At 38.5% G+C, this 12,106-nt stretch overlaps 1 protein-coding gene across 2 annotated transcripts in view; it reads right to left on the reverse strand.

The window, feature by feature from the left end:
- Positions 1–12,106, reverse strand: part of ANK2 (ankyrin 2) — a gene marked incomplete at both ends in the record, with an annotated part of 247,216 nt that overhangs the window by 1,238 nt on the left and 233,872 nt on the right. For both annotated transcript variants that reach the window (XM_079712358.1, XM_079712357.1), the window contains 7 exons: positions 2,074–2,165; positions 4,092–4,274; positions 5,279–5,443; positions 5,555–5,638; positions 6,135–6,227; positions 8,552–8,843; positions 10,473–10,755. In XM_079712358.1, the coding sequence (XP_079568484.1) occupies positions 2,074–2,165; positions 4,092–4,274; positions 5,279–5,443; positions 5,555–5,638; positions 6,135–6,227; positions 8,552–8,843; positions 10,473–10,755 (1,192 nt within the window). The remainder of the gene's footprint in view (positions 1–2,073; positions 2,166–4,091; positions 4,275–5,278; positions 5,444–5,554; positions 5,639–6,134; positions 6,228–8,551; positions 8,844–10,472; positions 10,756–12,106) is intronic.

Raw genomic sequence — 12,106 nt, forward strand, 5'->3', positions numbered from 1 at the left:
CCTTGCATTGGCAGGCGAATTCTTAACCACTGCACCACCAGGGAAGTCCCTCCCTCTCTACTAGTAAATACAATTCTTCATTCGGCAAATATGTGGTGAACGTGCCTTATGGGCCAGGTACTATTATTATAATAACAAGTAAGGAAATTGGATCTCAGAGAATTTAAGCAATGCTCCAAATAAAAAATAATCCAGTTACTACACAGCGGGGCCAAAGGTCAAAGATTCCAGAGCTTGAATCTGTAACCACGATGCCATGCAGCCTTGCTTTACACCACCATCAGAAGGATCAGTTTTAGTAGCTTTACCCAGCATTTTCCTTATGGATTCCTAGTGTCCAGAAGCTGGGGGCTCTGCCCATGGGCTGCCTTTAGCATTACTCTACCTTCCAACACCTCTATGCATTTCTTAAGATCACCTTGATTTTTAAAAGATGGCTGACTTCAGCCAGAACTCTTCTGGCTTTCCTTTGGACATCTTGTCTCCTTCCTTCTTTTGTGTTTTCTTACCTCCCCTTTTTTTTGATTCTACATGAATTATTTTGTATCTGAAAGCAAACTTAAATTAGTTCCTTTTGATAAAAAGGTCAAATTTGGTTCCAGTGGTTGAAATCAGATTATGTTTTCTAACTATTCAGCATCCACATATATTTTTTTCTCCCAAAAGGCAAATATCTGACTATCACTGCCAAGAGCTAGTAAAAACCTCTATGGCATTAGTGTCAGGGGATAAGCTTCTATCATAGGACATTCCCTGGTGTTTTGTGCTCACACATGTAGATGAATATGTTTACAAATATGCATATGTATACGACTCAAGCAGCAGGTATGATCAAATGTCTTCAGCAACATATAAGATAAAGTGTTGCAGATCACAAATAGACTTCCATGACTAAGTAGCTGTGGAACTGGATTGATATGTCTATATCCCTAGCTTCGCAACTCACCAGCTGTCATTGCGAATTTTGGATTAATTGATCTCTAAATCTATTCCCATGTGAAGATCTCATGATGCTAGGGTGTCTGTGGTTTATGTGGTTCCATATGAATAATTGAGTAAAAGACTTAAAAGTTCAAAGTATAAGAAGCATTTTATCCTTAATTCATATATAGCATTTTTAAAGTTCTGTGAGCAATTACTCTCTTTTACATTCCTAGCTGGGGCTGTTTTTCACATGTGGTTGGAGGGTGGAATAGTGACAGAACCTTTAACTTCACTGTTCTAATTATTATGTCCTACAGGCTAAACATAGCTTTGTAGAGTACTATAAATGACAATCTCTTCTTTTCAATGAAGTGAAAAGCACAACAGTAACTTCAATTTCCATTGTCTGTTTTCACTGCAAAGCTGAGAACGTTTTCTCAATCCTCACAGTGCTGCTAGAGGCCCAGAGAGAGGTGAGGGTAGACCAAGGCAACAGTGCTGAAGTTTACACATCAAATAGGTGATGGGGATGGGGGTGGACTAAAAAGCCTCATAGCTAGTCCCTGTTCATATGCACAAATATGAGTTGCTTACTGCTTTTATCATACTTTCTTAACTTATTAAAGCCCCTGATTTCAGCCTCGCTAGGTGCATTGAGGTTCAAACCTCAATGCTCATGTTATTTGCCACTCATGCTCATGTTATTTGCCACTCACATGCAGAGTCATGAAGCAGCTTGTTTAAAACAAAAACAAACAAAAAAACCATGTGCCATTCAAATGAATGATTACCAAGAGCTGAAGGCAGCTGGTCACAAGATTAGTTTGTGAGCAATTAGATTCCTCTTACTGTGCTTGACAATGGAATATCCCAGCTGCTTGGCCTCAACGAAATTGATGACTTGCTGAAACCCAGGAAGCGATGGTGTAAACAGTTGTCTGACTATCATCATGCCTTAGTATTACATTTAAAGCATCAAGAGGACACTTCAGGGATGACACACTTGACAAAAATCTTACAATGCAGGGAGAGTCTGCAGTTTCCAAGGGGTTTTAAGGTAGATGCAGGGGCTCTATTTTTCTTTTCTTAAAATTGGAAAACTTTTTAAAGGTGTTAGTTGGCAAAGCTTCACCCCATGCTAACCCAAACCTTCTAAGTATTGATCCATCCTCCTTCAGGACTTCATTCTCTACTAAACTGGGGGAGTGGACTTTCATGTGGCTACCTGTGTAACTCAGAGCCTGAAGTAAGAAAAAAAAAGAAAAGAAGACAAAACCCATCATAAACCATAGACTCTAACATAACCTATTATTCTGCTTAATGAATAGTATAAAAAAAATGCTTGAAAGGATAAAGAAAAACAATTCTTAGGGGCAGATCTAATTATTGAGTTTTATTTAGCAAGTCTGTTAAATTTCTCCCATTTGTGAGGGAGATTTGTTCTATTGAGAATTATTTTACAATTCTTGCAAACTATACTGGTTGACTTCTACTTTCGTGCTTGCCTCACCTGCATTATTTCTTCAGTGGAGACTCTAATAACAAATACAATGAATAATGACCAGAGGCAAAAACAAGCAACGAACAAATAAGGCCCAAAGTGTATAATCAGATAATACATCTTTTGATTGTCCAAGGTCACCAGCTGTCAAAATGTGAAGAACTAAAAGTATTTAAAATAAGGTATGCTCTTAATATCCCAATGCATTCATATAAAATCTCAATGCATATTGTGGGTATAAAAGAGGACATACATGTAACATTTAACTTCAAAATGTTTCAATAGCAAAGAATGTTTCGAAGATGTTTGCACATGCCCGCCGTCCCTTAGTTGAAACCTTTGGGGCCAGATGTGTTTTAGATTTCAGAATTTTTTTCCTTTTGGATTTTAGAAAGGTAATATGATGTATATACTGTATATTCTAATAGCTCAGATAGGATAGGGACAGCATCCTGTAATCAAAGCCATTGATATATCAATAGCAAAACATGAACATTCACTCTTGCAGAATAAAAAAGACTGCCAAGTCATTACAGCCCCATGTCAGTTCACATTAAGTTTTATTGCCAAATTAGCTTGCTACTAACTTATAAAACTTGTTTTGGTTTTCAGAATGTTGGGATATTTTTTTAAGATATGGAAATTTATTTCAGATGATCTTCACCAGCACCATAAATTCCATTCACTGGATCAAAATTCTTATACCAACATTTTGATATCTTCAGTGTTCCAAATCCAGAATTAAAAATAGAAAATTGTGACATTTTATTCAAATTGACTGCTCATTTATTGATTTGACCTAGAATGTGTAGTTTGAAAAACATTCTAGACAATAAGCAGCAGCCTGAAACCCTCTTTTAACTGGTGATATAGTAACAAAATATTCAATTATTATATAAAATAAGCCAATTCATTTTTAATTGCAAAATGCTAATATAAGGTTATCAATTATGGCATTTTTAGCATTACCAACCTATTAGTTGTGGGGGTTTTTATTAATTTTTATTGGAGTATGGTCGCTTTACAATGTTGTATTAGCCTCCACTGCACAATAAAATGAATCAGCCTATACACGTACAGATATCCCCTCCCTTTTGGACTTCCCTCTCATTTAAGTTACCACAGTGCACTAGGTGATTTCCAGAATGTTGGGATTTTTGAATTGTAATAAGTGTTTGTGGATGTCACTGTGGACCTGTTTCCTAATTATTGAAAATCAGAACTTAACTAATAAAAGATACCTGAATTTTCTTTAATGCCTATCATTGGAAATATCTGAGAATATTAGCTAGCAAAGATAATGTACAATATCTGTTTCTTTCCCTTACTAATTGGGAGTGCAAGTCACTTCTGGGACTTTTAGTCAAGACGTACAATCATGTCCCGACTTCAGAGATTCTGATTCTCATTGAGCTGAAGTGAATCCTGGTCATATGGATTTTTTAAAACTCTTAAGGTGGCACAAATCAACACAGTAAGTTGAATAAAATATTATTTCACTGTACATATTATTCAAACAGGAATTCTACTCTCTTGAATTATTCTGCATCCTTCCATGAATACATGTATGGAATGACACAATGATAAATCATTTTCTTCTCAAACACAAAGCACACATAAAATACCTCCCCCCCACACACACAGACAAAGTGATGATGCTTTATACCTCTTCAAAGTCATCTTTGGCTGAAGGAAGATCAGTGGCTAAACTAGAATCCCCCAGATGCTTCTCCATCCTCTCTCCATGTACCACAGTTGTTTTAACAACTTTGCTGACTCTACGGCCTTCCACTGGTTCAGCCTGAAATTGTGAGGTACTGGACAAAATGCTGGGCTCAGACAAAGTTACCTGATGAGTGAAGGACATACAATATACAGTTTCTGACTGCCAAAATGTAACAATGATGAATTTTTCTATGTTAAAAAACACATTACAATGGTATATCCTGAAAACAGCATTTTGTCAACAAGAAGCAGTTAGAAGAAAAATCTAGAATCAGTTGGTAACATCTATATTATGACTATATGTACACAGTACCAAATCAACCACTTAACTAGTCACTTGAACGAAAATTGGTCAGGAAGCTTCATGACTGAGAAATTGACTGCTCAGTGTAGTGCAGACATAGCACCCTGTGGATGAACTCTCTTTTCCCATGTGTAAATGCTTTGTTTTGACATTATGAAATCAAAATTAACCTCCAAAGGAGGAACTGTCAGAGCTATGAGAAACTGAAAATGTAGATTTTTAGAGAGCCTCATGTGTATAATAATTACATTTTGAGGATGTGAATGAATGCAAGATGGTAAGAATCTCCCAAGTTACATGTCAAAAAGAGTAAATATGTTTCTGAAAGAGGGAAGTAAAACAGAAAGAAATAAAACTATAAATCAAGTGAGTTTCTGGATCCTGATTTCAGTGACTCTGAAATGCAGAAGTTTGTAAATCAAATATTTATCTAAGGTGCCCTACAGAAGGCTGCTATTGCCGACTGGGCAAAGCACCACAGTCCATTTGCACAAGTTTTTTTCAGAACCTACTGCTTGCCAGATGATGGGATTGCTGTCTTTTAAAATTTGACTTTTGGATTTCTGCTGCAGTCAACTGAATTAAAGAGAAAGTAGAATTAGAAAGGACCAAAGACAATGAGTATAATGGTTACAAATCTCATTGATGGTTATCTAAAAATTTCACAAAATCATGAAGAAAAAAAATGAATGTGTAACTAAACGAAGACTGCCTTATAAAGGGGAGAAGTGAGGCCAATAGGAATAAGCAATCTCGTCCATCTCTTGTGAGCTCTATTTTAAACCTCTTCATAAAATTAGTTCTGGAGAATCAGATGGTCTCACCTCCGACTGTTCAGTGTCACTCTTTAACACAATGCGCTTTATGACTTTGGAATAGCCATCCCCTTCCTCAATGTTGATGGGATCCTGTGGTGTTCCCTGCATCGTAATCTCTTCTTTCTCTGTGCCATCAGAGGAGACGTACCGCCTAATGATTTTCCTAGTAACCTGGAAGATATTTTATTCATGTATCTTGTTTTTGAGTGACAATGCCAGGGTACTGATACATTTTAGACAGGAGGTTTGAAATGAACCATGGTAAGATACTTAAGATAATACCTTCTTTACCACAGTGTGTCCCTGCTCATCGATGTATTCTTCTTCTGTGACTGTTTCCGGGGGTATGTCAGACATATCATCTCCCTACACATTTGAAAGAAAAGGGTCACTTCCATGTTTGGCATCAATGCTGAGGAGTTACTCCCAAGTGCTTACAATGCCAGGAACGTTAGAAAATTAAAGGGGCTTTGAGAAGCATTGCTGAGATGCCAAATCCTGTCAAGTAGTATGTTTAAAAGAAAAAAAAAAAAAAAGGTGGGTAACAACATGCTAGAGAACCTGACCAAAGTTAGCTCAAACTTAAACAAACAAACAAACAAGCAAAAACAGACAAGCCAGAGGTGAGGTGGGTGGAACTGAAGAGGCTAAATCTTGCTCTTTGCTCTCTTGGAGGTATGTGGCGAATGTCATTACCGCTGCATTTCTTCACAAACAGAACTTAGGAGAGTTACGGGATCTGCTTTCTGAAGGCCATGCACTACCAAAGGAGCATGCCAAGCCCTCCGTTCCAGGTCGGTCACTCTCGAAGGGTTACGGGGACAGAACTGTCCCGGACGTGCAGTAATTTAACAGCTGGTACCTGAATAATCACTCGTCGGCGGACAACCCTGGTAGTTAGCATCGCTTCCTCATCTGAGCTGGCCTCCAGCTCACCTAATTCCTCTGTTAGCTCCTGGTGGAAGCATGGAAGCACTTTTTTTTTTTATCATGCTAAGGAATGTCTTCACTACTGGTTTCTGCTTTAGCTCACACTGGTTTCTGAAAGCTTTATTCATGGTGATTTTGGTGGAAAAGCCAGCAGGAGTGAAAACAGTGCATGCTGAGCTCAAACTTCAGTGAGAATATAGCTTTTTGTTCATTGAATGAAAAAAAAAATTCTGGATTCTGAAAGCTGTCTGAGCACCCATCTGTCAAAATCCATCAGAAGAAACAAGCAGCTTGCCAACATTACATCTTGGACTCAAACTCCTGGTGAATAACCAAATGTAAACATAGACCCTAGGCAGCACAATAAATACTTGTGAGCCATTGCCTCTTGGGCTTAGGCTTAGAATGATCCAACCAAAGGTAGAGAAATGTCTTAATTCTTGTAGCAGAACTTTCTGCAGGAAGTCAAAATTTCCTGTAGCTATTATCTGGCCAGTAGTACATTTCCCTACTGGCAAGATAGAGGAAGAAGAACAGGCTACAAATAGTATTAGACTCATTTTGCAGAGAAGTTGAGGTGCAGAGGCCAATCCAATTTTATGGGTCTGGCCCAAAGCCAAAGCTGGAGCTAAGAACATAACTTTAGATTAAAACGTATGTCTTGGGAGCTATATATTGAATCACTCTTTCCTAATGGAATGCTATTAAAAAAAAGAAAAGAAAACTCAACTAAATTTTGTCAACACAGTTTAAAATACCACTTATATTTCTATATTCTTTCCTGCTAAAGGAAAACATGTACATTTTAAACCAAATTATTCTTTAAATACACTTAGGAATCTGCTGCCTAGAAATATGGTCAGCAAGAAAAGTGATTGAAATTGGACCCTCAAGTCAGGGTCATGAGAAGATAAGGGTCAAAATAGGAAGCTTAAGAATTGGAAATTCATCAAGAATAAGTAGAACAGGCCCATATAAATAATGTGGAATACAGGACAACTTGTCAAAATTTATTTACATACACAGAACAGATTAAATATATGAATTATCCAGATAACTGTCTCAAGCCTATGCTTCAATTGGCCTATAGATTCTTAGATTAAAATTGGCAACTTTTAAGTCCAGACAGCATCTACCAAACATTTTTACTAGGATTCATTTAAGCCAAAAACTTGGAGATGAATGATTTTATACAAAGGCAAACTTGGAATAAAAATCCATTCATGGGATGAATTCATTATTTAAGATAACTGCCAAAATTTCGAGCAGTTCTCATCTGCCTGGACCTCCGCTAATTTTAAACTATGATTTTAGATAAATCCTGCTAGCAGATACCACACTCATAGTGAACAAAAACAAATGTAGATGTTAAGCCCAAAGATATGTCGTATCACTTTCTCCCCCAGAGTTTTAACTTTTATAAAACATTCTTTCCTAAAAGATGTATATTCATGCTTTAAAAATACTTCAACATACGATTTTGAATCCAAAAAGGAAAAATATATCTAATTTAATCCTCTACAGAGTTACTGAAATGCAGATTCTTCTACCCTCTCCTCCCCTCCCTGGGATTCATTCTGATTCAGGAGTCCTGAGTAGGGAGGGATCAAGCTCTCCAGTTAAAGCTGAGGGATATGAACCATTCAGACCACATTTTGAGAATAAATAGTTTAAATGAGTTTCTCCACCTCTCTTCACAACATCAAAGCTCACTTAAAGACAAAGGAAAGACAGTGATGCATATTCACGCTGCTATCGATTTTCTGACATTTAGAACCAGACATCAATTTAGGCATAATGTCCCTTTTCTGAGTCATTCTTAAAATAAATATAAGGAGATTTAGCTTGGAAATAATCCTTCCTCTAATGAGAAAAATTTGTTTTGGGAGTAAACCCCACTCAATATCCACAGTTTGTGTGCTCATCACCTGACAGCATGGACCTAATGAACAAGAATGCAGGTTCCAGCAATTTCCCACGGCGGGCCGACTTACTTACCTGAGGCTCGGTTAATTCCCCTCACTAGTCTTCCTTATGCTCAAGATTACTAATTTTGAAAAGCTACATCTGGTATATTGTTTCACCCCAGGGTTCATTTTTCTTAGCAAAAGGGTTTCCAGCTATAAAATTAGGGCTGATGGTCAAGTAGCTAGAATTGGAACCATGTATCATCTTTTTCTAGATTCACCGGTTCTCAGATATTAAAAGGGATTGAGGGCTTCCCTTGGCCCAAGTTAATTAATTTGGCAAACCTTTCTGTGAAAACATAAGCCATCAGAGAAATGGAAACTGGGAGAAGGTTTGTAGCTTTGTTACATGTGGGCAAGGAAATAGAGGAGGAGATTTTACCTTTTGAAAAGCAGCATCTTCATCGAGCCTTTCAAAGGCCTGTGGCTGGTCATCAGCAGACTCCACTATCACGAGGCTGGTTTTTCGAGGTGAACTCTCTTCCCTACGTTCTGGGGGCTCTTCGGGTTCTTGCACAATGGGAGAGTCTCCCCGCTCACTTGATGTCGGGGTCTGGAGATATGGCTTCTCCTCCTCAGTAGGGGTGCTGATTTCCTCAGGTGTCTTGGTGGGAGAGCCAGATGCTGCCATAGCCTTCTGAGTCTCTGACACTTCTGTCCCTGGGGTTGTCACACTGAAACAGAAAAGCCCAATTATACCATGAGAGCATATGCATTTCCGCCCCTGCTGATGCAAAGGATTTGGAAGGAAAGATGGAACTTGTCTTCACAGTCCGTGAAAGTCTAAAGAGGTTTTGTAAATTTGGCTAAGAAATGAAATGTGAATAAAACTTATATGTAAAATATAGAATATAGTTACAGTTCATTGATCTAGCATTGATTGGGAAAAATGTATTCTAAAATAATAAAAATTATCCTCAAATGTATTACCATTTCCTAATCTCCACAAAGTAGAGATAATTAATAAATAATAATTTCATCTTTCCTTTGATAACTCAAGGTAATATTGATGATTTGAGGAGGTTTATATAACAAAGATCTGTAGACAATAAGGCTTTTGAAGCAAGGATCAAAATTTGGCAAAATTTTAAAAAAGCAATATATAAACCCCATGTTAATATAGTTACCATAATCATAAATATAGGGAGATTCTTATTATCCATCCAGAAAACTGCGTTACTTGATAGGAAGATCTGTTGGCATTGAAACTTTTTCTACTGATATAGTTTGGAGATAAGCAATGTAATCTTTATAATATTCCTAAAAGAAAAAAATTATCTGCTTTTTCTGTTCCTTCTTTCTAAATTTCTGTCACTCCATAGATATTGAATGCCCAAAGTGCCTTTCTGATAGCCCCTCTTTGCTTCCCATCTTTTTCTCTTTCCTTCTCTCTTTTTCTGACCTCTTCTTTATGCTCTCCCCTACAATCTAAAGGTAGATGGGTGAGGGGGCAGTGCTCTGTGGAAGAAAAGCTCATTTCAATACCCCTTTCACCCTTTTCTCAAGTTCCAGTGACTCCAGCACAAAACTCACTCAAGGACAAAGGAGATGCTGTGTTACAGCCTCCTGACATGCAATTCTCACATTTCAGGGCTGGGACACGCTTGCCTTTCTCATGATCTGGTTGCTTTTTCTAGACAATAAGTGTCATTTATACAACTCTCTTTTGCCTTTGCTTCCAGAAAGCCCAGAACTTGAGTTCTAAGCTGACTGTGCTCTGCAGCTTCCTTTAGGCAGAAGCGCTCTAGAAGACTTCTCTTTATTCCCACCCCAACCCCTAATGGGCTTTCATTCTGTGTGAGTAATCTGTGTTGCATTTCTATTTTTATTGCTAGCCACCTCATAGCTTTGTTGAAATACACAAGGGCTGCTTCACCTACACTGTCACTGTTCACCTTCTGAACCAGCCAGGGTGTGACAGGCACATATACAGAGAAGTGAGGTGCAGCAAACATACAAGTAATAACTGTGTGGTCTACAGTTTCAACAATGGTTTCACAGGCATATCCTTGACCTTTGAGCCTGTAAGATGAATAAGGTGTATATTATTATCATAATTTAAAGATGTGGAAACTGACACTCAAAGGGCTTACGCCTTTGCCCAAGGTCATGGAACTGGAAGTCGGTTCAAGCAGGCTTGTGCCATACAACGCTGTCACAGTCATGTCTCAAATACTTTGCTTTTTTCCCTGTAGTTCTGAAAACTATTTGAAAACGATTTACGCTTGTATATGCTTGGCACCCTCTGCATATTGGCTTGTGTCTTTGCAATGACACTGCATAGGCTTTCTTTTGGAACTCACAAGTATTCCTGCTGTTCAAGAGCTGACTCTTCAGGCAGGTCTTGCATTTTCCCTGAGAAATCCTGTTGAACTTGCTCCTTGTGAGTCTGGGGAAGGAGCTCTGTTGCTGAGCCGTCGCCCTCAGTTTTGGAGATGCTATCCTGAAAAGTGGAGTAACTGACAGAAATGTCTTCCTCTGAGACGATGGGAGGGTGATCATAGGACTCGTCCTCTTTAGAAGCAGCTTGCTCTTGTTTCTGCTTGTGCTGGGCAGTGCATAGCTCCTCTTGAAGTACTGAGAACCCTACAGGGGAGAACGACTTAAATTAAGTATTTAATTGAAGCTAAACTATATTAAGTGGGTATTTATTAAGCGACCACTACATGCCATGTCTGTGATCGGTCATGGTTACAAAGCTGAAAGAGGCACTGTGTCTGCCTTCAAGATGCTGACCATCTAGGGAAGCTCAGGCAAGTAAGAGATAATTAAATGCAGAGTGAATGGGCCACAGGTGCCAGTCAATGAATGCTGAGCATCCAACTCAGGGTTAAAGAATCAGGAAAAGAAATGCAGAGGGTATGACATCTTAAGGAGGCCTAAAGATAGGCAGGTATCAACTGCGACAGTTGAGGCATAAATCTACATGATAAGAAGAGCATTAATAATAATAAGAATAAATAGCTAACACATTCTGAATATTTACTATGTGTCAGGCAACATTCTAGGTGCTTTGCAAGTATTAACTTGTATTAAACAACACTCTGAGGTTAGTACTCTTTTGATGAAGGGTCTCTTAGGCCAAGCTAAGGAATTTCATATAGCAAGGGCAATAAGGAGTCACTGACAAACTTTCAGCAGATGCGTGATTGACCTTCATCTATCTAGTTATTCACTCAGTAGATATATATTGAGTATCAACACTGTAGTAGGTGCTGTTAGATGCTGGATACATAGCAGTGAACAAAACAGAAGAGGCTTCTGGCCTGACTGAACTTGCATTTCTGCAGATTCATATTTCTGAAACCAGGGTAAAGGTACAAAGAAAAGAGGGTCAGTTTTTTAGATAGATTTGTCAGAAAAGGCTCCTCTTAGGAGCTGATGCTTGAGCAGAGGCCTGAATAAAGTGAGAGGAAAAAGGTACCTGGTGATCTTAGGGAAGAAAACTACAGAATGCAGGGAAGAGGAAGCACCAGAGCCTGGAAGCCTGAGAAGGTGTAGGGTGCCCAGGGCACAGCCCAGAGGCCAGGTGTCTGGGACTTGGGAAAGAGGGAGAGAGATGGGAGATGGGCCGAGCTATGAGGCTCTTGCTGAACAGTAATACATGCCATCATGTAAACCTATGGAAAGTAAGCTGCAGAAAGACATTGAGGAAGACTGTCCTATAAAATAAGAAAATTAAAAAAAAAAAAAAACAAGAAGAGAGGTTATCATGGAAAGTGAGTGAAGAAAATGTCTTAAGAAGAAGGGATTAATTTTCTGTGTCAAATGTTAAGAAGAGGTAAAGGAAGATGAAGACTGAGAATGGCTCAGTGCATTTGGCAATGAGGAAACAATTGGTTAATTTTGCAAGATTTTTTTCTGTTGAGTGGTGATGACAAAACCTGACTTGTGTGGATTCTAGAGACAGTTCTAGAGAGAAGGGAAGAGAGAAAGT

This window comes from Hyperoodon ampullatus, assembly GCF_949752795.1.
Source record: "Hyperoodon ampullatus genome assembly, chromosome: 1".
In the NCBI taxonomy this organism is placed as follows: Eukaryota; Metazoa; Chordata; class Mammalia; order Artiodactyla; family Ziphiidae; genus Hyperoodon; species Hyperoodon ampullatus.